Source organism: Hippoglossus hippoglossus, chromosome 10 (genome assembly GCF_009819705.1).
Source record: "Hippoglossus hippoglossus isolate fHipHip1 chromosome 10, fHipHip1.pri, whole genome shotgun sequence".
NCBI classification, from domain to species: Eukaryota; Metazoa; Chordata; class Actinopteri; order Pleuronectiformes; family Pleuronectidae; genus Hippoglossus; species Hippoglossus hippoglossus.
In genome coordinates this window covers 10,967,412-10,991,598 of record NC_047160.1, presented here as the reverse complement: position 1 = coordinate 10,991,598, position 24,187 = coordinate 10,967,412, and the positions used below count along the sequence as shown (strand labels likewise).

At 41.4% G+C, this 24,187-nt stretch overlaps 1 protein-coding gene across 4 annotated transcripts in view; it reads left to right on the top strand.

Annotated features, from left to right (window-relative positions):
• The first annotated feature begins 12,106 nt into the window (after positions 1-12,106).
• unc5a (unc-5 netrin receptor A) overlaps positions 12,107-24,187 on the top strand; it is a 145,066-nt gene continuing 132,985 nt past the window's right edge. The window contains exon 1 of one of the 4 annotated variants that reach the window (XM_034597128.1): positions 12,107-12,856. In XM_034597128.1, coding sequence (XP_034453019.1) covers positions 12,763-12,856 — 94 coding nt within the window. In that variant the 5' untranslated portion in view covers positions 12,107-12,762. The remainder of the gene's footprint in view (positions 12,857-24,187) is intronic. The other 3 variants (XM_034597129.1, XM_034597130.1, XM_034597131.1) reach the window with 3 other exon arrangements.

Here is a 24,187-nt window from a genome sequence, read left to right as displayed (position 1 = left end):
GACAGATAGTTTCAATTTTTACGTGTCATGATAAACTTGTCAAAAGCATTATATATTGTCTGTGTGTGTGTTTCAAAGGTAGAATATCATCAGAATACAGTTTATTTTCATTCTCATTGGCTGCTCCTGCAATTGCCAATTTTGACCACAAGAACAATCTTGTACAATCCCACATGTCCAGCTTGTCCATCAAATAAATAAACCTCCACAACAGAAGCACCAGTGGTTTACACTCTTGTATTGTTCTTAATTATATCCCGCCCAAACATTTTCTAGATCAGAAATCTTTAAAACATGTCCATGAAACCATCAGTTAATCCACCAGTAAAGACTCTATAGGTACTGATTTGTAATAATGTCATATATTTTGCTACAACTACAATTTAAATATATTTACTAAGCTTTATTATAATAAACCCTAAATGCAGATAGCTACAGTTTTGTAGCTGGTTGGGGTTGTCCACATGGACAATTTCTGAATTGTTCTTAGTTGCACATGGCATGAAACACCAACGGACATCCAGTTTGAGTTATAACACATCATTAAGTTTACTTTACTTAGTGTTTTTAATCAAGCACATAAAACTCCAATGCTATTGAGTTCAATAAATAACTTAAATTAAAATGTGCCATATGATATTTTGATGTAAAGTTAATAACAGTAATTTAATTAAAATAATTTGAAAATAATTTGAACAAAGGCTACTCGCTTCAAAAATATCAAATTTTCCTTCTGCATTCACACATGATACGTGATACTATCTGTATATTTCAGTAGTTACCAGAGCAGATCTAAAATTCATAAACCAATTGTTCATGTTTTGCTGTGCTGTGCATTAGCTCTTACCAAAAAAAAGACAACTGTTAAAAAAAGCCTACAAAGTTTTATCAAAGTGGGTGAAAACAACAGAGATATTTAATAATTGATTATTTAGAAATAAAAAGACTAGAAACTGAGATCAAGCCTGAATAAAGACTCATGATCCTGAAAGAATGTTCCCCACAGGCCCTTTGGGTTTTCTATTTTCAGTGTTTCAAGTTAATGTAACAACATTATGATCACTGGACAATTTAAAGTGTTTTACTCATGGCAATATGTGGCTGAGCTTTTCGGTATTATCATTTCTATTATATGGTTAATATTCTATTCATCTCTTATAGATATACAGGACAGAAACTAAACCATGCCTCATGTATAGGTTAACACAACTCCGTCACATGTAGACAAACTGGTTTCACTGTCATTCACATGAATCATGCTGATATACAGCCGGCCCGATAAAGATGGAATCAGCTCTAAAGTTTGTCAGTTACATTAGAGTCTGAACAGTGTAGATGTGATTTGTGAGATCCCAGGTTGACGCAGGCAACAGCAAAACCACACAGACGGGTTGTAACTGAGACACTAAGTGGCATATATATTGGTTTCAATAGACTGGGAATTGTCTCAAACGGTCAAATCTTTTGATTTAGAGTCTTTTACTGCTCCGGGTCTCAGGTGTTACTTGGTTCACAGTCAACATTAGTGGGTATGAATTAGACCTTTATATCTTTTTTACCATGACATCAAGGAGGATGTATAAAAACAGTCTTATTATGGAGATGAAGGGGAGTCTCCTCTGTGTATTCTCTATAGTGGGACACCCTACATGTGTTATCATACTGCATAATAGAAAAATGGGGAGCTGCTACGATAATAAACATTTGACATGGGACATTTTCCAGAAGATCAGAGGTCAAACAACCAACTGAAGGACTCTGATGCCCTGATCAGGCAAATCCAGCCTCCTGCAGGAATAGGGATGAATCACGTGCACAACCTGGCACCGTAAAATATGTTATTTTGAGTGGCTTGTAATCGATACATTATTAATTATTTATTAACCATCAATGATGTCATTGGATAAGGACCCTTAATAAATGCTGCATTATCACATTAGGTTTATACCTACAACCCTATACTAGAGGTTCAAAATCATTTACAAGTTTAATTTCCATCCGCACCAAGAATCCATCCGTCCACATGTACGTCCATACATCCATCATCTAAATGGCTTATCCAACAATATTGAAATGAATGCAGCCCTTTTGTCTCCCCCCATTGGCAGTGGGAGTAATTACTGAAACACTGTTTGACAGAGAAACGACCAATCTTCCAATGCAGTAATTGTTTTTCTTCTACCTATATTTTACAAATGCCACCCTGTCCAAGAGCAGTAAGGTGGACATCCATGTCTCTTTTCCCCTTCCCTTCAGTGTCGTCCAATGAGGGAAAAGCTCACTTTGTTGTTTTTTTTCTTCTGAATGTCGAGTATCCATAATGTTTGTCCTGTGTCTCTGTTGCTATGGTTGCTCCCCTCTTCAGTTTTCATAAAACCAATTGTTGCTGGTTGAAGCTACAAGGGCTGTAATGCATACACACACCAGGTCTAAAACAGTGGTACACTGCGAACCACAGAGACGTTTACCTGATAATGTAATTCGGATTAATCAGCATTGTGTGAAAACATTTTTGGTGAGGGCTTGAAAGTAATGGATATTCATTTATATGAAAATGTCCTGAACTCCAGCTTTAAAACGCATAATCTAAAAATCATATATGTTAATTATATCCTGGGTTGATGTGATTCCAAATTACATAACAACAGTCTCAAAAATAAGTTTTATAATGTCATATATACTCAAGAATTGTTGTTTTGCATTGTGGGGTTAGGGTTATGTATTTATTTATACTCGCAGTAGCCGACCACCTTTTTGTCCTGTCTCTTAATTAGTTTCACATTGTGGCTGAATTTTCTAAAAATCTGCCCTGCAGCGTGGACCTCCTCACACACACACACACATACACACACACACACACACACACACACACACACACACACACACACACACACACACACACACACACACACACACACACACACACACACACACACACACAGTCTTTGTCTCGCCTCTGTTTGCTCACAAGCAATATAAAATACCTGTAACTTTTGTCCGGATATGTCATCTCCTCCCATAAATTCCCTGAGCTGAGCAGAGGCATGAGGGAGAAAAATGAACTCCATCAGGAAGCTGGATAAAATTTCTCTGACACACACAACCTTGGTCCAGTAAGAATATCTCTGTATCCTGCTGACATGTGATCTTCTGAATCTATTCGGGACAGCTCGTCTCACTGAACTCTAAACAAGTCCTTTCAAGCTGCATCATTCATCAATTTCAGTCCTGTTTGTGGGCTGCAGCTGATACCCCACCAGCTCAATAGCTCGCAGACGGTTCTCAATATGTCCCACAGGCATTCCTCGCACAGCCCACACTTAGGGCTGCTGCTAATTCAACGCTCCAGGTGTTGAAAGTAGGAAATTGGTTAAGAAAAGCTGATCACATACTATTACCATGACAGTGCTTAATCAACAGCTATAGGAGGTGAGCTCTGCAGGGTCGTCACCACCATCCCTGGCTCCGGAGTGCGTAACTCCATCATCACAGGCACTTTTTTTAAGGCTAAATCTGTCTTTGTTTGTGATGATGGTACAGTACAGCCAAAGCACTTTTTGCTGATGGAGTGGTTCAGCAGATAAATGATGAAAGGGATTTTCTGAGAACCGCTGTAATGGCTCTTTGAACTATTTTTACTGCTTTATTTTCCATGATTGCTGGAAGGTCCAACTCCTTCAAGACAACCTCGCTGCACAGCCTTACAAAAAGTGCGAGTCTTTTTTACTTTGGGATGTCGATGTAGTACCATGTAGTAATTGAATGTCTGAATTTGTCCTCCTCCAGTTTTTGGGATTCTTTGCTGTAAACCAGAAAAACCCATGTTCGCTTATCCGATCAGTGCTCCAGTTTTATGAACACAATAGTTTTTATTGTAAGAAGGACCAATCAGACGGGTTATAATATCCAATTAATGTAGTGAGCTGTTACTTCCTTTACAATAAGCACATTCATTTTGTGTTAATTCATTTATATTTTAAACGTTTATACATTGTAACATTTGCTTAATTCATTTTTGACTAGATACAGTTTGAGACATTTTGTACTTACTATTCAGTATTTCATTTCTAGAATATTGTGCAATTATTTGAGATAAATTCCCCATTGCAACATCAAATAAATAGATTCTTCAGAGCCAGGAGCAAACCTTGTACTATGTTAGACCCTCAGTTTTATAAAGAAACTAAAATAAATAATATATAAACAGTATAGGGGGGTCACATTACTGCTACATAGGTTTTTGGTTGTTGTTGTTGTTTTTATAATCCAATTAGACGAATTTTGTTCAACAAACAGGTTGAGGCACATTGCTTCATCTGCTGTAATTAAAGTACTAAAGTACAGTTTGCCATTCACCCATTCACAACCCCATTGATACAGTGCATCTATGGGCACTTTTCTATGAGGGGTTTAGTATCTTGCCCAAGGACACTTTGGCATGCAGATGGAAAAGACTGGGGTCAAACCACTAACCTTCTGGTTGGAGGACGACCGCTCTACCCCTCGGCCACTTGACAAGATTAATTGTTTTTTTTTCTTTTAATAATACATTACATAATATTTATTCATGGCTTTTTATTTCCAACCATCCATTGGGTTGTGCACATATAGAGCCAATGGAAATCCATGTGTTCATTAGGTATCTGAAACCAGAAATAATACATTGTTTTCTTTGGTAGAGTTTTGAAACACACAACAGAATCCAAATATGTTTTTGCTGCGTTTAGCAAAGCTTCATAAAATTCGGAATAATCATGACATGACTAACTGTGCTTTGATTGATTTTGAACATGAGGATTTATATTTGCTTTTCCAGTTTTCCATCCAAATTTTTCTGCTCAGCGTCTAATTGTGGCTTACAAAAAAACTAAACAAAGAGAAAAACAAAACAAGCATGTCGGTATATTTATTTCCAGTCCAGATCTAATCCGTCGTTCTTTGGAAAATACTTATTCAGTAGAGCTGCCATCTATTACAGTGCCTTGCATATGGAGTCATGGGTTCAACACCGGGAGAGATTCGCCCCAAGAGGAGGCTCAAGTGTTTCCTTTAATGAATGGGGGGCTGTAACATTGATGCCTGTTGACCGGGACCACGCGCTCCTCAGCTGGGGTCCGTGTTTCCAATTTTCATTAATAATCTAATGTGGTGTATTCAGTTCGCAATAGCGCTGAGAAAATCATTATCCAGGTTAGAAATCCACCAGGGTCAGTGGAAGGTGGGATAGGAATTATTTTAAACTGTAGAGTCATGTGATCTGTTCAACATCTGAGATAATAAGAATTTCATTCATGTATAAATACACATGTGAAGACTGTATTTTATATATATAAATATATATAGTTTGTGTCTGTGTGTCCCCTGTGTGTAGGTCCTGTAAGCTACCCATCACCACTATCCTGCATCAAACTCAAGGCCGTATCTTTTGAATTGGCTTGATTACTAACAGAGCCATCTGTCATTCTGGCAGTTACAATACAGGACTCATGAGTGCAGCACTCAGAAGGAATCCGCTGCAGTTTTATGAAAGACGTTATCCATACGGAGTTAACAGCAAAACTGTAAAAGTTGCCACGTCAGATAAAAATACTCACTCGCACGGCCTTGAGAACAACCTACACCCCCCCTTTAACACCAATACCATGAGGACGTGTGTAAAGGAACGTGACAGAGATAATTTCATTAAAGAGATCAAATGACTTTAATCTTTACCCCAAAATAAACTAAGCCAACTAAAAGATAAACCAATGAATCCTGATTCAATTTTAGTTTATTTGAGGTTTACGCTTCAGTTAAAATCGTATCTATTACAAAACTTATTTTCTATCGTCAGTGTTTTGGTTGCCCAGTATATTTATCATGCTATAGACAATGTTTTGGTTCCCTGTGCAGACACTTTGCTTTTTCAAGACGAAAACATGACTTCATATTTTTCTCTGTGGTGTTCCTCTTTGCCTGTGAGGTTATTTTCTGTAAATGTCACCTGGGACGCTGAGTGACAAAATAATGACAACCTTCTTTTTGAGGCATAGCAATTTCCAGGAATTGAATGAGCAGGATGTGTGCAGAGTGAACAATATGTGCACTCGCCTTACGATTGGTCTCTGTCAATACCATTTTGACATCTCTCCGAGAATGTGCTCAGACAAATAGATTGGACGTCTCACAAACAGAGCCTGACAGGCAAAAATAAAGATTTAAGCGGCTACTGTACGTGTGTTGTCCACCGGCCCTTGTTTATGAGCCCCGTCAGAGGCAGATGTGGAGCACATTAGGGCAATGTCAAAATATGCTGAACTGGGTATCCAAGAAATGCATTTTTGGCTTAAATATACTTGACTGTGACTGCAGCATAAATCTGAGAGCTGGCCTATACCTTCACATTCAGACAATATTAGTTGATCAAAGTGCCAGTGAACAGAGTGGGTTACGTGACAGAAAAATCCATTCATTCCATTAACATAGTAACTGTATCTATTTGCATGTCAAGTGTCAAAGAGTATTGAGTTGTGATTTGACAAATACGTGTCTCTTTTATTCTTGTTACATGACACTTTCACCGGGCTTAAATGGATAGTTTGAGTTCCTGCAGCTCAGGCACTGAAGGTCATTACTTTTTGAATTACAAGCAAAATTCTACATTTATTGGATTTATGAGTGAAATCTATCATGTCTCATGAATGAAGATCATTCCCGGGAGTTTTGTTTTTTATTTTTTTGTGGGTGGAACATGTGCGAGCGAAGGCAGTTGTGTTGTTTCTACATCTCCGGTGTAAATTAAATGGCTCATTAGATTTGAAGAGGAATTTGAAAAGTGACACTATGTTTTTTTTTTTACGTGTAAAATGTTACAAAATGATTGCTGGTGTGAAAAAGAAGTTATTAGCAAGCTTAAGATGTTTCTGTTGTATCAACACAGTTGCAGCTACAGATCATATGCAGCCGGATTCAGTTCTGTATTTGCACAAAGGCTTTAAAGATGTAAATTAACATTGAGTTTAGCAACTGTCATTGGTAGAAGAAGTCTTTATTTAAACAATGTTAAATACACAATTACAGAAGTCCTACATTTGAAATGTTACAAAAGTAAAAGGCGATAAGTATGAGTCTCAATAAGTATCAAAAATAATACAAGTTTATGGATGAAAAATGAACCCTGACAGTACTGAGCTTTAATTAAAAAAAATCTGGAATTATTATATGAAATTATAATAAATCAAAGGGGGGGGGGGGGGGGGGCATGGTTTGCTGCTATTCTCTGTTTTATGTCACTGTAAACTGAGTATAACTTGTTTTTCAACATGTCACTTTGAACTGTGAAATTACAATCGGTATCACAGACTATTGTTTTACATTTAATTAATCAGATGATTAATTGAGTAATTACAAACAATGGTCAGATCTAAAGACAAAAGATAGACAGTGTTTGCACTCCTGGTTTATAATATTTGGGAAATATAAGCAAGTTTGTCAGAAAAATGCAGTGAAATACATAAAAGTACCTCGAAATTAGCAAAAAACGTACTTAGGTGCAGTAATTTCGTAAATGTATTTTTTCATTTTCAATCACTAGTAATATACAATAACTTTTGCAGATTTTAAAGCTGACTATCAAATCTACAGGAATAATACGCAGACCTAAAACTCTTCTAATGTATTTTCTTTTTTTTTAAAAGATTGATCTTCAGTAATACATTTCAGGGAACATTTTCCGACGGATGATACATGGCATATTGAAACGAACCTCCTCAAATGTTAAGTGCGGCTATCCTCCGTGCTCCCCCTGTCCTCCTGTTCCTGCTGTCAGATCCTGCAGCCGTAGATGAGGTTCTCAGATCAGAGGCTCGGTGCAGCACTGGGGAAGGACTGACACAAAAGCAGGGAGTCATAAAACATTCAACATCATTCAAAGTCCCCCTCTCCCATGCACGCTTAGACAATGTCACATTCAAAACAACGAGAGAATGTCGTTCCAGGAAGCATATTTCAGGAAACATTTTTTTCTTTTTTTTTTGGAGAATAAGGAAATGTAAGGGGGGAAAAAGCTGGTGGGAAGATGGTTGAGCTTGACACATTTTCACTGTCACCCATTGTCTGGTGAAGAGGTATATCAAACACTCGTACAATGATTCACATTTCCAGGCTGGTTCCAATAAAGTATTATTCTTCGTCGCACAGGATTCTGTATTAATAGGATGCCGTTTTAAGAGGAAAGGGAATCGGATCTTTTTCTGAGAAGCATAATGACACCTTATTTAGACACGATTACACATCTAAAGTGTTTTTTCTTTATTTGAGCTTTCTCAACATTTACATTCAAAATGAGAAACGAAAACCATTCTTTATGCAAATGCGTCTCTCCAGAATTAAAGTCTGCCTGAAAAAGTGCCATTCATTGAGTCCATTCCTCTTCTTTATTCCATTGTTTTACGAGGTCTTTAAAAAGTAAGTGCTACTAGTTCTTCCTCTCACCTATTACAGCACACAGCTGTGAGGCTCTTCTGTGAAAGAAAAAATAATCAGGTTAGCATGTGTTGAACTGTTTAAGTGCTAAGCAGTGAGTTTGATGGATTACAAGTCAGTTAGTCCATTCTGCTGACAGGATGCAAATTTATTTATGACCCAGAGACTGGGAGAAAATGAAATCATCGTATATTTCCAAACACTCACCGGTGTTTTATATTAGGAGAATATATTTGGGATGGAAACACACTCTATGAATAAATTATTTAAGTTCCCGTTCGAAACAACTCTTGGAGCGCCGCACCTAAACAACGCCCGGGCTCCTTTCAACCATCGAGCTCTCGAACTTACAAATGATCTGCATGAAACGAAATCTTATTTTAGAGGGTGTGACAGGACATCTGTTCCTCTTCTGAGTCAGGAGAGTTGTACTTTGAATCAAAGACACAAAATCAACTTTCATTTTTAGAGTGTCTCCGTTTGATTTATAGTCAAGGAGTAAAATGTTGCCCACTTCGTATGATTTGGTGGTTATCCCATTTTACATTTTCATCAAATCACATTCTCTGGCCATATCTGTAAAATTGAGAAATCATCAGAGCTGAAGCAGTGGGATATTGGAAGTTCAGCTTCATCAGCAGTCTGTGCTGCTGAAATGAGAGACCTTCAGTGGGCGCCTACAACCCCCCCCCCCCCCCCCGCCCCCCAGCCCTCCGATCCAACCAGCCCACCCACCCTTCCACCCTCCCCTTCAATTTCTGCCTCTCTGTTTTTGAAACTCTCCATCTCTCGCTCTTCACTCAGCCAAACCAGTTATGGTGAGATCACACTGAGGCTATTTTATCTCCATTTGTGTGAAATTATTTAATTATACAAAGTCACAGCTTTGCATCTCATAATCCGATCCTAACATTTTACTCGTGTATTTACAGCCACAGTGGAGGAGCAGCCTGTGTATTTTGGTTACTAATGAAAAGATGATGGTGGCCTTACTAGTACTTATAGATAACAGTATTATGTGGTAATGTATATGTATATATATATATAAATATAGTGTGCATATATAAGTATATACATATGTGTGTGAACACATATGTATATACATATGTACACACAAAAACAAATGTTAATTTAATCTTAACACATAACATTTATTAGTAAAACCAGAGAAACTGATCTTGCAGTTATCACTTATATACAGTATATAAATATATATATATATATATAGATATAGATATACTGTATATATGTTGTTGTCAGAGAGGATGGAAACATCAGACAGAAGCTGAGACAGAAAATAAGAAGCACATCCTTCACCCATATATATATAAACTGTGTAGATCGAGATAGAGATAGAGATACATAACATATGTGTAATGTTATTTCCGAGACAAGGGTGCGTGGTTTATGACTTGGCCATGTTGTTAAACTAATACCTTCGGTTCCAACTGGGATTTCTTTAGCTCCTTTTAATTAAATTTATACACTATTGATCATCATACAGTCATTTTGCATGGTAATTAATGGCTAAAATGCTGTGGCATGCAAATCTGAACCTCAATTTCATTCTCATTGGACTGCATCCTCATAAGTGGTTTGCAATGTAATATGCAATCCGCTGATGGCTTATTAAGATCTTTACAGTCATTTAATCTGAGACTGTGGTCAATTATATCTCTCTGGAGTAGCATTGCAGTTTAATTTGATATAAACAAAACAAGGGGCTGTGAAGCTGTGGTCATGGTGGAAGCTGATACGCCCGCTCTCTCCACACGTCTGTGCTGGAATGCAGACAGTCAGAGCCGGAGCTGCATCCTCCTCCAGGGACCCGCTGTGTTGTTTGTAAACAATAAATAATATTAATTTCATGCAGGACACCTCCATCGGATCAATTATTATCGACCAGGCGAATCAGTTGTCTTTATAGGTTGCGTATGTTGGGAGTGTAATTGCCTGGTTTATGAAATGATCCATGACCACAATCACTTTAACAATGTGCAACATACAAATGAGCCTCATGTTTTCTTAATACTTATCGGCCACTGAATCTAGTCTCTTTGGATCATAGCTGCTGCTGAATTATTCAAGATGATACAAGAGAAATGGTGGCTCCGTCCGGGTCTCATGATTGATTGCAGCAGAACAAGCTGCTTCAAATCTCAGGACATTACAGCGCGAGCCAATGACGGAGAGAAAATTAATTACTACGCCACAAATCGATGAACAACTGAATGTGTCAACTCCCCAAAGAGCCGTGATTGTTCAATGCAATCTCATTGAGCGAGCACAGGGGGGCAGGATGCTGGACTCAGAGGAGGCTGAGGTGGGGGTTGCGGCCTGCTTTGACTCAGCAAACACACATCCCAGCAAGAAAACACACTGTTATCAACAGCTATAACACCCCCTCCCCTGTCAGAGGATAACATGCATCTACTCATATTCTCAGATCCTTGCACATAGCTTGGCTGTTTTTATTTTAGCAAAAGGATCACATACTGTGGCTGGAAGAGACACACTGCTGCTTGCTCTGCCTGATCGGACACAGAGCCGATTAGCAGAATGAGGGAGATCATTACGAGCAACCTCCACAAGTGACCAGGGCTGAGTCATTCTCTTCCATTTAGCTGCTGCGCCTCTGCCTTCCTCACCCTTTCACATCCACTGTATCCGTCAGGATTTGATCGTGAACTGTATGGCTGCTGGGTTGTGCCTTTTTCTGCATGTATGTGTGTGTGTGTGTGTCTGTATGTGTGTGTGTGTGTGTGTGTGTGTGTGTGTGTGTGTGTGTGTGTGTGTCTGCGCTTTGAATCCTACTGTCATTCTGACTGTGACTTTGACCTTTAGCGAGGGATGCTGGATGGAGAGGAGGCTTAATGAGATTGTATAATAGCTGAGCTCTATCTGAGGAACCATCCATCTAGACGAGCCCCCATAATTAGCCGGTAAGACAGTGGTCTACTTCTGTGCGTCCACTTATTATTCTGCTGACTAGTGTGTGGGTGTGGAGGAATGGATCAACAAAGACACAACACCCCCATCACCCCACCATTCAACCCCCAACCCCCTAACACCCGCTGTCTTTAGGTGTATTAATAATCTGCTGTCGATTCTGCTAGTTGTAAAAGGCATGGCTGATCGGGCTGATTGTCGCTCTGCTGACACATCCACAAGGTGAAGGGAAAACCTATTTGGAACATAAATCAGCCCCTGGTCAGAGTTTGGTGACAGGTGTACACTCTCATGGGAGCTTTAATCCTCGTGCTTCTTCATCTGTGAGCGCCTGCATGTTGTGAGGGCATGCACTGCACATGACACACACACACACACACACACACACACATGGAGAAATAAAAACCTCAAGAAAAGCAGTGGCGCATTTAACTGAAACTCAATGACATGCAGATGTGATCTGTGCCCATTTGCATGCAAAGCAGCGGTCTGATTCCCATCATGCAGGACTGGATGTCATATCCGTCATTTTCATGTATGGCTGGAGGATGTGAGAAAAAAACGCACACTTGCAGGGGATACGAGGTGAACTAATCCCCCCCTCTGTCGTGCCTTGTCAATATGCGGTAAATTATGCTCATTTCAAGAGACGAGGGCAGGTTTTTCCCAAAAGAGAAAAAACAAGAGAGGACGTAGCAGCAGTGCGCGCTGCTCAGGACGCTCCATCCCCAGCGAGCGCGCACACTCCGCTCCGGGTTTTGCTGCTCCGCTCATCGCAGCGATAGGCTACACCTTCCCCTGACTGACTCTCCACGCTCCAGCATTGCTGTGCAAGCAGATGTTCCCCCTCTGATGCCAGCTCCTCACCGTTCTTCGCAATTTCGCGGGGGAGAAGGTGCTCTCTACGCGCAGAGGCTGCAAAGTGGCGAGAAACTGCCTCTCGAGCCAGGGCTCGGTGACAGAGGGAGAGTTTGAGGACGGGTACCGGCTCTGGGAAGAAACAAGACATAGAAATAGATACAAACACAGTGACACCGGTGAAGGCGGAGGAGCCCAGCACTTTATCCACCACACCTGTGATGCGTTGTGGCGAGCCGCGAGGACGCAGGCGAGCGGGATACTGATGGCCACGCTACGGCACCGGGATATGTGTTGAGGCAAAAGACTTGGGCGGTGTGATTTTTTTTTTTTGTGTGTGTGTGTGTGTGTTGTTTTGAGAGAAAAGGCGTTTTACTGCCACAGAGGACACTCTCCGGACCTGAGAGCAGCGCAGCGTGCCCGCGGTTCTCCTCTTGCCTGTTTAAAAACTTAGGTGGCGAAAGAAGAGAAACCCCACCACCCCTCACGAAGATGCCCTTACTCCCGGGCCCCTTTGTCCGCGGTAGCTCCAGCGCCACGCTCCTCCGTGCGCTCTGCCTCGTCTTGGCTGGCTTCACCTGCACTGGTGAGTTTCCCTGGATGGATTCTTCTGATTTTCTTTTCTTCTTTTTTTTTTTTTTTTATGAATCGTGTTGGCACATATGCGGAAAGGCACCCCGTAACCCCCGCACGTGACAAGTTGTTTCCTGCTGGTTTTCTTTCTTGTCTTTTTAAATTGTATTTTGTTGTTGTTGTTCTGTTGCTGCTGAATCGCAGCCACGCGTGACGGAGCACGTTGTTGGCATGTCGTTATTGTTCTCTTAATTCCCCATTAATCATCCCGCACCTTCAAGGTTACACAGGAGAGAGAGATGGAGAGAGAGGGAGTCTGTGGCTTCTGAGCGAGGTTCCAACTTGAGAGCAGCAACCTCTCACTGTCGTGCTTTTGTTTAGAATAAAACACATTTATTGGAATAAGCGCCACGGAGTGAGCAGCGTGGGGGGGTTATCCGCACTGTGGCGGCTGCACACGGGAAGTTAGGGCTCCACACCTGCCTGGAAGGAGTCCGAGCCAACCTGTCTGTGGGAAGAGGTTTAAACACGCGGGCCCATGAGCAATAAAACAAGGCAGTGCTCAGTAACCTTAAGATCCTTTACGCACAATCAACCTTCACTTCATTCTTCCCCGGTTTGACTCCATCACCTCGCTGGTAATGTGGTGTTGTAAAAACCTCTGAGCTGTGGAGCTGTGTGCGAGGACAAAATCAGTATAACAGCCTGTGTGTGTATATATATATATATATATATTTGTAGCCTGGATGCATGCATCTGACCGGGGCTGCAAACACGCAGGATCCTCCAGGCTCCTCTCCGGCCAGGACTCATTCCTGCTGCATTTGCAGTATGGTGACAGCTTTACGGAGTTGGTAGACGACCCTACTCGCACTGATGAGTTGCATTTTATGATGTAGCCTCTTGGCCAGACACTCCCGATTGCATGCAAATGTGCTGTGATGTACAAAACAATCGTCCTACAGTGATGGGGGCGAGTCCCGAGCACATATGGCTTGGAGATAAGTTTCCCCTCTCTTTTAGTTGCAGCAGAAATAAATACATGTTTAAAACTTATTTTTTATTTGAAAATCGAATATCCTCACAGTACCAGTGCGAATGATACTCACATTTAGGGTTATTTACTCCTAATATCACATGTTCCATGGTAAACATTCAATCCAATTCAACAATTAAATCCATGATCAGTGCAATCAATTTCACCATTTCAACTATTTCTTTTAAAAAACACATTCTTTACTCGTCCTCCCTGGTGTGAAATATCCTCCTCACGAAGCCTCACAGCTGGAGGCCGCTGGTGAGTATCCGAAAACAGTAGAATTTCCACACATCATTTACCTCGTGCGCTTGTTTCCGAACTGTTAACCTTGCTTTGGACAGAAGGCAAACATGTTAGAGTTGGTGTAATTGTGTCTCTTGCTTCAGGACACCGAGATGATGAATTAAGAGGGCTTTACTCTTGCATTAATTAGTGTGTAATTATGAATATATTAGGATTAAACAAACAGTCATGCTCCAGGGACCTCATATATCAAGCTAAGTAAGTAGCAGTGCGATGGTATTTACAAGTCATTTTATGATGCATGTTGAAAGTGGATGGGGTTTCTGGGAGTGGTGTGTCAGTGGTTCGGCGTTGTTGCCTCGTAGTGACAAGTCATTGGTGCTTCAGTTGTGCGTGGCCGTTGTTTGTTCTTCCCCTTGTGTGTTTGGTTTCCTCTGGACGCTCTGGTTTCCTCACACAGTCCGAACAACTGCAGCTCTAGGTTCATTTAAAGACTCCAAATTCCCACAGGTGTGATGCTGTTTGTGTGCGTTTCTTTGTTTCTGTGAAACACTGGCGATATGGCCCAGGGTGTTTCCCTGCCTTTCGCCCAGTGCATGCTGGGATATGCTCCAAGCCCCCCTGTGACCCTGAATAGTAATGAGCCAGTTCAGGAAGTAGATGAATACAGGGTTTAAGGCAACATGTTTTATTCCTCTCTGTCTTCTGTATCAGATCTTTGAGCGCACCCTTTCTCCTTGTCCCGGTCTGTCACTGTCTATCATCTATTAGGTCAGTACAAGCATCCTTATAAGCTGCCATCACGGCATTCAGGCTACTTTTTATAGGACAAAGTGAGTTCCAGAAATGGATCAAAAAGTAATTTGCCAGGCAATTCTTTCTACACCGGGGCTGGGACAGTCTCAGCTGAGATCAGTTAAGTTATCCTCCGTAGAGAGGCAAGGTGCTGACTCTGCATTCATTGCCATCAAAAGCCGACCCGTCTTTTTTTGCGGGCAAACATAACTCAGTCAGTAATAAAGGTAGGCCTGTCAATCCAGATTCGAGCTAGCGGAGCACTTTCCTTTTCACCGTGTTGTGAGTGATCTGACGGACGGGACAGAAAGGAGCGGCGAACAAAGAACCGTACTGCACCGTCTGCACACAAGGGCAACGCTGAGCAAGAATTTGCATCTATGCATTTCTTCCACATGTGTTAGGTGTGCGTCTGCAGCTTATTCCTGCTCCTGTTGTTTCCCATTTTTATTTAAACTTGCCTGTCAGTTTGTTGTTTGTCCTTTTGTTGCTCCCCCCCAAGAAAAGAAAATCCAAAACGCAGCTATCAATGCAGGGAGAATAGAAACCCTGAACTTTTCTTTGTTTTCCACTCTGCCCAGGGAGAGTGTTGCCAAGCAATTGTTGTCTGGTTCAGCGAAGGGAGCATGGGATTTGGTATCAGGCACCTCCCTACTTGACTGAACAGTCACCTCCGAGCATTTTCCACGGGGTGTAAACCTTGTGATGATGCAAGGAGATGGCCATTAAATGACAACAAGCAGAAATCTATTGCGTAATACAGTCACAGTGACTTCCCTGTCTTGGTACAGTGATATCAGGGATATTCTTCTGCCGGTTGTCTCCTAATTCTAATGTGAACCATCTCAGACTTGTCTTTGTCAAACCCGGTTTTGTCTCTCTTCACTGACTCACTCAAGAATGCGATAAGGGGAGCCAAAGCTGGAATTAACATAATTTATTGGGGGAAATTGCCTTCTGGTCAAAGGAGTTTAAAACCACTTTGTTTCTGTCCCATGGCTAATGCATGGTAAATGATCGCCATGTATTTGCAGGGATATGGTGTTTTACAGGCAAGAGATAATTTATGGCCAGAAAGAGTTCTCATGCCCTCTAGTCATGGGAGATGAATTCAGATGACAAGTTACAGGAACAATGTAGTTTATATAAAATTATGTATTATCAACTTCTGATACCAGTAAAATAACATGATGGACAACTGCGGAGTTTATCATGCAAGGAGGCAATTAGAAAAACTGCATGGTAAAAAATTTAAATAGCACTTCTTCCGAGTATAAATGCTTGATATGAATCGTGTGCTGCTTGCAGAATTTGAATCGGGCAATATCATAATGAAAAAGAGAGTTGGCGTTGCTTATTTGCAGGACAGAGCTGATCAAATATATTAAATTTTCAATTCTCCTTCCATCACGTTAATTTGTTTGTAAGAAATAACACAAATGAATCAAATGAATCTCCTTCCTGTCCAAGTTTGGCCAAATGTAATTTCTTCAGTTAGAGTTGCATTGATTAATGGAGGCGGAGATAATAGTTCAGCATAAATGAATAAAAGGTAAACAGTGCATGTCAGCACAGGTCAGGTTTAAACAGTCGAGGAGCACGCTCCATTTGGTGACAAATGTTGGGGCGGCTTATCTTTCAGGAGGATGTGTCCCTGCGCTTATCATTTGCAAATGGCAATCTTGAGGAGGAAAGGAAGGACACAGCCGATGCCGAGGACACATGGAGGATGAACCTCGCGGAGGGGAGGAGTTAGGTGTTATTTTCTGCAGCCTGTGCAGAGGCCCTACAAAGGCACTACATCTCTGTCAAACTCTGCCCTTTTGTTTCAATTACCCTATTTCTATGATTCAGGTCTATGTGAGAGCGCTTAGGGGTTGAAGTTGGGCTATTTCCCCCCTGAAATGCAATGCACCATGGTCCCTATCAGTGCTATTCTATCTAGGTAGCATGAAATTGACCTTTCAACTCGGATGTGGGATGAGATTTCCCTACGTCTCAATGAAAACCTGGCCCATAATTCACAGAAGGGCACAGGATCTGACATTGTATCAGCAGTTGGGGAAATTGCCCCCAATCTCTGCTGTTGTAAGTCTGTCGCTGCTAACCATCCCATACGGGCGACCAGCCTCGTGTATCCGAGGGCCGCCAATGAGCGGTCGGGATAAGCTTGTCCTGAGCTGTGTCCGGACTCTTTCCCTGGAGGGTCTAATCAAATGTTCTTTTCCCTGGGTCATTTTCTTCTCCCCTACACTCTCATGGTGAGAAAGAACATGCTATGCTGACCTTGAACCTTGGATTCTACATTAACACACAGCTGATTCCTTCTCTTGAGTCTCTCAGGCATTACTTTGCTTACTAATGTTAGCCAGAAAACAAATATTGTGGTCAGTTGGTCTGTACTGGGATTTTCTTACTCATTTTTCTATTTTTATCCTTCCCATGATGTGCCGTCCGGCTCCTGATTTGTACAGTGTAAATAGCGGTGTGTTAGGAGATGTTTCCTGGTCCTTCCTGTTTTCCAAGTGATCAATACTCTTCTTCAAATGGTTAATTGGCCATCAGTCACTGTCAGAGGAAGTGCTTAGAAACCCAGAGGTGTCTCAGTGCAGCTCATAATAAGAGTGTCCGGTCCTCTGGGTCCTCTTCTGGCCTTTACTTTAGACCAGGGGGTGGCTGGGGATGGCGGGTTTGAATGCAATATGGAGAGCCATGGATTAATAGTTCTTTAGTGAGGCCACCGGGGAGCGATGTGAAAGCCACTTCCACTTTATCATACCGTGGAGTGGATGGAGGGAAAGTCTGAGGAGCACGTCTTGAGACAGGAACTTTGAAATGGCGTGAAGGTCACTTGATGTGAGCTGGCATTTAGCGTATCATTTTATTGTCACTGAGTGAAAAACCATTTTCTTTTTTTTTTCAGATTAAAATCATGTATTTCTGCTGCAGCCATGTTCGCTTTGAACATCTGCAGGTCAAGAGTGATGTATTTGTATATTAACAGGTTGTTGTAATATTAAAAGGGAAGTGAGAGCATTTGAATTTTTCACAAGGCTGTTTCTCAGCCGCTTGTAGTGCAGGGTGATGAGATAATGAAACTTTTATCTGCTGCTTCAACCTTGACGAGAAAACACACCTCCAACCAAATGTATGGCTCATTGTTATGCTTACCCCTGCTTTGCATGGCATGTAAACGACGTAATTAGAAGGCACCTAAGGCTACCCAGACAGCCCTGCTGGCGCTTGATTGGCAAGGGTATCCGAGGGAGGTCTGGCACAGCCTGAGCCAGAATTTGTCATCTTGAAGTGATTTTGTTGACAAGACGGGAGGCACAGTGACCTTTCCTAATTATGTGTATGTGTCCAGGCACTGATGCCTTAGGCAAGCAATTCTACTGAGTCAACAGAGCGCCGACTCTCGGAGCACATTCAAGCGCGGACAAGCCCGCGTGATGTAAGGTTAGAATATGCTGGGTTTAGCATCAAGCGTGTTAATAATTCAGTATTGATACAACATTATTAATGTCATTTTGTGTCGCCCCTGTGCCCTCACCCTTTGCTTATAGAAATGAGGAGAAACAAACAGAGAATTTTTTTTTTTGCGTTTCCTCCATTTCCCCACTTGTACCTGCAATCGTCTGCAAAAGCCACGGTGATGTTGCGCTACGCATGTTGATTCCCACAAAACATGAACCATTTATCATCCACCCTAAATGTGTAGCAGCAAGAGAACAGCCTCTCTGATCTATGTAGGTCCCTCTGTTATTGTTTTTCCCAAACAAACCACTTTCCGATGTGAAATGAGGTCTGAACATTACGGATTCAAAGCTTAAAGCTAAGCAGCAGATTTTCTTGGCAAGGCCATCAGAAACGCTAGGCTCACGGAAAACGCATTCATGTCCTTACTTCAATAGAATTAATCATGACAACACAGCTACCATTGAGGCTAGATGCTCCCTTTTTACAGCACGCCTTGATTATGGCTTCTATGGATTTAAATGTCCACTGACAGTGCATTCATGTGGAATCAAAGTGTGTTTTCATACCTGCGCTCCCTTGTCACCTATACTTGAATTTCAAAAGGTGAATACAGAGCAGCTCAGCCCTGGCACTGTTTAAGTTAATTAGCTACTGATATAACATCCTGCGTCTCAGGCAGAATTAGTTTATCATAATTGTTATGTTTAGTAACAGCTACACATTGATGATTACAACCTCAAGAAGTTGTAATTATTTAGATGCCATAATGTCACATTAATAGAGTGTTCTCAATTTTCATACAAACACCCGTTCCATCAAAACATGATGAGCAGGAAACTAAGAGGTCTGAGTCCCTTTTAAAGCAGTTTGAAAGATAAACACTGGATTTTACTGATCAACACAATGTTATGATCTAACATGAAGGTGATTAAGGCCGGAGATATACTTGATGTTTAAACGCACGTTCGCGTAGACAGCCGTCTGCGTCGTGAACGTAGTCGTTCACATACTTGCGAATGTACTACGCGTGTTACCGGAGGATACCACTAGAAGGCCCACCGGAGAAATCAGACCGTATAGAACTTCCGGATTTGCATGATGTAAACAATAAACATGGCGACCCTCGAGGAGGTTACTATTTTGTTCATTCTGAGATCACGGCAGAAAAAAAGAAAGCGGCGCCATCGTAGATGGTACTGATCTGTCGCCAGCTATTTTGACAAGCATATTTGTCACTGTGCAGCAGCAATGAAACGTCGTACAGATGCAGGTAATTGCGGACTTGGTCAATAAGCTTGTCTTCAGAACTTTCCTCCAGTTGTTGCTGCTTTGGTGCCCCTTGTCCCCTGACCCTGTCACATTCCCTAATACTACCGCTACACTGCCCCTACCGGTCAAGTGCATATTGCATCTGGCGTACACGTAGCGTTAATTTCTGAGGACGTGCACAACCAACACTCCAAATGGACACAGGATACGAGAGGCAGCCATCATGCACACAAATACGCTTAGTTAGCAGCAAGTATATCTCAAGCTTAAGACAGACAGATTTAAAAAAAAGATTTGAAAGAGTTTTTTTACCTGCAGAAAGACATCTGTCTTTCAGGTTGGCTGCAGGTCCATAAAAAGTCTTCAATTCAATTTTACAGATAAAAATCCTTAAAAAGTCTGAAATTAAATTCAGATTGGATGATCTCATAAGGCACGTCTCCACCAAAGGTCATGTGAAAATTTCTCCGCTCCTTCAGAGGTTAAGTTTATGCATCAAACTAATACCTTTTTATTCAGCCTGCTAGTTTGTGAACATGGGGAATTCAAGTTTAATGATGAGTGGTTTGTGAATGGCGAGTATTTGTGTGATTAAAGTAGGTTCCTGGAAGTGCTAAAAGGCTTTGAAACGTAGGACAATAGAGATCAAGGCAGGGGAGTCCTTATAGAGTTTAGACTTAAATTTCATTTCAAATTGTATTCAAAAGGATTTAAAGCCTTAGATTTCACTTGTTTGTAGCTGTTGACTCCCTGATCTATACAGTCGTTAGGGTAGATATGTAGAGAATCTCTGTATAGGCTCATAGTTTCTTTTATGAACAAATTTTCCACAAATGAGTCAAAGTGATGACCATCGCTTATTAATGGAGAAAATACTACATTTGTCATCATCTTGCAGGTGATTTGCAAGGCATTCTGGGAAATGTTCATAGCCCTCGGTTTGAAGTGTGGGTCGGAAAAATCTATAGCCCCAACACTTGGCCCTCCCCCCTCCATCCCAACAAGGACTGGGACACACTACGTGCAAAACGGAGGGGAAGGGTTAAGGGGTAGGGAGAAGGGGTGAAATGGGATTGGGCCTAAATGTACATATGTTTTTCTTTTGACAAGAAACTTTAATCACGTAACAAATGTTTCCCAGTAAGTTTCACCTGCATGCCAAGGTCTTTATCAGTGGATAAAGTTAGCTCAGTTGTCATGGAAATAACTAATTTGTGTTGAAGTGATCTAGGAACGTCTGTCCTCTTTGGGTAGGTGATAATCACTGTTGTCTCCATTCAGCGACACTGGTAATGAATGTCGGAATATTTTTATGTGTGCAACATTTCCACGTGCATGTCGCCATGCTGACATATCGTTCAGTTATGGGTCACGCAAAGCATCGTTCATTAAGGAATTCAATCACATCTTCAGGCATAAAGTGTCTTTTTAATTAGAAAGCACTTGGTACATGGTATGTGGATATACCTTTCATTAGTGCACGACAGGTCTGCTGGGTGCAGTCAATCGACAGCCAAATCTGACATCGTGTTGAATCCTGGCGTGGGTGGATGCAAGATATTGTGGCAATTCCTTAGATACTTCAGGTTAATTGGACACTAAATAATGTGTTTGCTCATGTACCGTTTATAGACTTAAAAGTGCTTTCACAGGTTATTAATTACAAGTTTGCCATTGCTTCTGTTGGGAGTTGGCTCTGTGCAGCTCCTTCCGTGAAAAAACAACAAAGCTCAGTTCCGTTTGCTCATTTAATTAATTTGCCTAACGTTGCAGTTGGGGCGGACAGACATCTGCTGACCAATAAACAAGAATCTAAGGAGTTATTTGTTGGATGGAGCTGGCGTTTAATGGATGCGAGTTGGTGTCCAATTTCCAGCAGTGATTGAATGTAAGCTGGCTTCTGACCGAGCTCAGTTCACAGGATATTGTTAACAGCTCCACTAATGACCTGATCCATCCTTTTATTTCCGAGTCACTGTGGCAAATTCTTTACTCTCTGTTCAGAACATCCCATCATTCAGAAGATGAAGACACTACAGAGGATTATTCGCCTCTATTATTCCGGATTTGACTAATTGGAGCTGAAAATTCGGTTGGGATACAGCAGGTATGAAGGCACCGTGAAAGATGATTTGTTGCATCTCAGAGCTCATAAACATGGTTTTAAAGACCCTGACTCGTAGCCATAATCATTTTTAATGTCCTCAGCATGTCTAGACATCTGCACACGCCCGGAGTCATCCCGAGAGTGGTCGCAAATGTCGCCAAATGTCTGTCTTCGCTCGATCTGATGGCGTTTTCCATCATGAGCGCTGCACAGCATTGTAAGTCACTCTGGATCCGAGTGCCTGCCACCTGTTGTGAATGTAATTGTGCTGACCATAGCCATCGGAGTTTACAGTGATGTGGAGCAAACTGAGTCTACATCTTTTCCCCCCCACACAGTTGTTTTTGATTGGTGTCCAGATGGAGTTGCGTGAAATCATTTGACGTTGGCGACATGTCGAGTGTCAGCAGGATACTGTGGGTTTTTCCTTCCATTTTTATCGCATGCAACGGGTTTTAACTACATAATTCTATCCTTTCAAAGATCTGGATTTGACTGACTGACTTAGAGTTTTCATTTCAGAGTTTCTCTACTGTAGTCAAACAGTATCTGCCTCACTCTGTGTAGTTGGGTTCAGAAACTACCAGCAGGTATAGAATAAGGGATACTGCACTTTTAAATGTGTTTTTTGGGCCATAAACAAATGTATATCTTTGCTCTTTGATGAAACACATTAATGCTGGTTTTAATATCACATTTCTGACCAAATTTATGAACAAAAATATCTTATATTCATCAGCTAAACATGGCTCATAACGCCACCAAGTGTTTCGAACTGTGGCAGACCTTGCAGGGGCCAATGCTTACATTGAGTCAACCATTTGGGATGGTTCTACGTCATTACATTTATATATTTATGAAAAAGCCAACACCCTGTTATCGAAAGTAGGCGGCCCCCTGCCACCAGCGACCACTCCTTTTCAAATCTATGCTGTAACTTAACCTTACCCGGAGGCGGTGGAGGAGGGATGGTATGTAGATCGGTAGGTGTGCCTTATGCCCCACTGATCAGGGGTGAAGTTACACTTTTAATTATCTATCTATTGTCTTCTGTTTATTTAATCTGTTAGTCTGCACTATTACTGTAATTATATATACATTTTTAAATATTTATTGTAATATATTGCTTCCAATATCGCCATCGGACTCTCAGGGATTTTGGGGTGTTTTGTTCCACTGGGCAGCAGGGGGCTCCACTGGACCAGACTGATGTGGTTCGGTCCAGGGAGGGAGGGAGGACCAGGTCCCCTTAATCTCTGCCAGACATGACAACTTCATGAAGCATATTAATCCACCGTGAGCAGGCTCTCTCTGGAGGGTTTGGGGGCTTTCTTTTCTTTTTGTGTAAAAGTGGGAAGCAGAGTCTGCCTTACTTTGGGCAACACCCTCCTGGGGGGGGGCCTGAGGAAAGCGATTCCTCCTCTACCTTCTGTCGTGGAAATTTATCATCAGATTTGAAATAATGAGGAGTTGTCTTAGAGGTTTAATTATTAGCTCTGCAGAGGGTTACACAGTCAGCAACATGGCTCCGAGTGCAACAACGAGAAGTTAAAAAGGAAGATTTTTATACAATGTGATAAACAGGATTCAGAAAGAGGAATCAAACCCAGCACACAGTTGCACAAATAAAGGTCAACAGGAAGTGGAACTTTGAGGTTGCATCAGCTAAGTGCACAGAAAACAGTCAAAACAGTCGTCAGACATTGACCAGTGGAATTTTCCATTACACTTCTTTATTATTCTCTATTTAGGAAACAGGAAGAAAGAAAGAAATATATAAAAATGCCACTGGAAAAAAATTAAAGAGGGAACAGAGAGGTAGGTAAAGTGAAAAGTCTCCATTCTATAGTTGTAGGTTGATCTCTAATTCTATACACCAACCTTTTCTGGTTATTCTAAACTACTCTAAACTGTAATTATAGGGGTTAGCGAATGTCTGTCAAACTGACACAAAAGGATGTGAACAGGTAAACATCGCAACTGACAATTAACATCAGGGATACATGTGGAGAATATTCAGCTGCGGCTTGTTATTTTTAAAGCCGGTGCTAAGGGTCACTGTCTCCAGTTAAAATAGCATCCTGGTTTCCCAGTGAACCAGAGTATGGACATTTCAAGCTAAAAACATCTTATAAATCTGAGGTAGCACAAATATGTGTTGTACCTCCTCACTGTGCACAATGAATAAAGCAACATATCAATATACATTGCACTTGATGATATTGCTATTGTTGAATATTATATTGCAATAATTATTGGTATTGTTTTATTGCCCAGCCTCAGACCAGGCCTTGTCTTAATAACAGCACCAGTTCTTCATGTGATCCCAGTGTGACTCTGTGGAGGTGACATCAGGACTCCGTGGAGGACAGGGCGTCTCTTGCAGGAGTCCTTGTCCTTCTTGTCTCTGG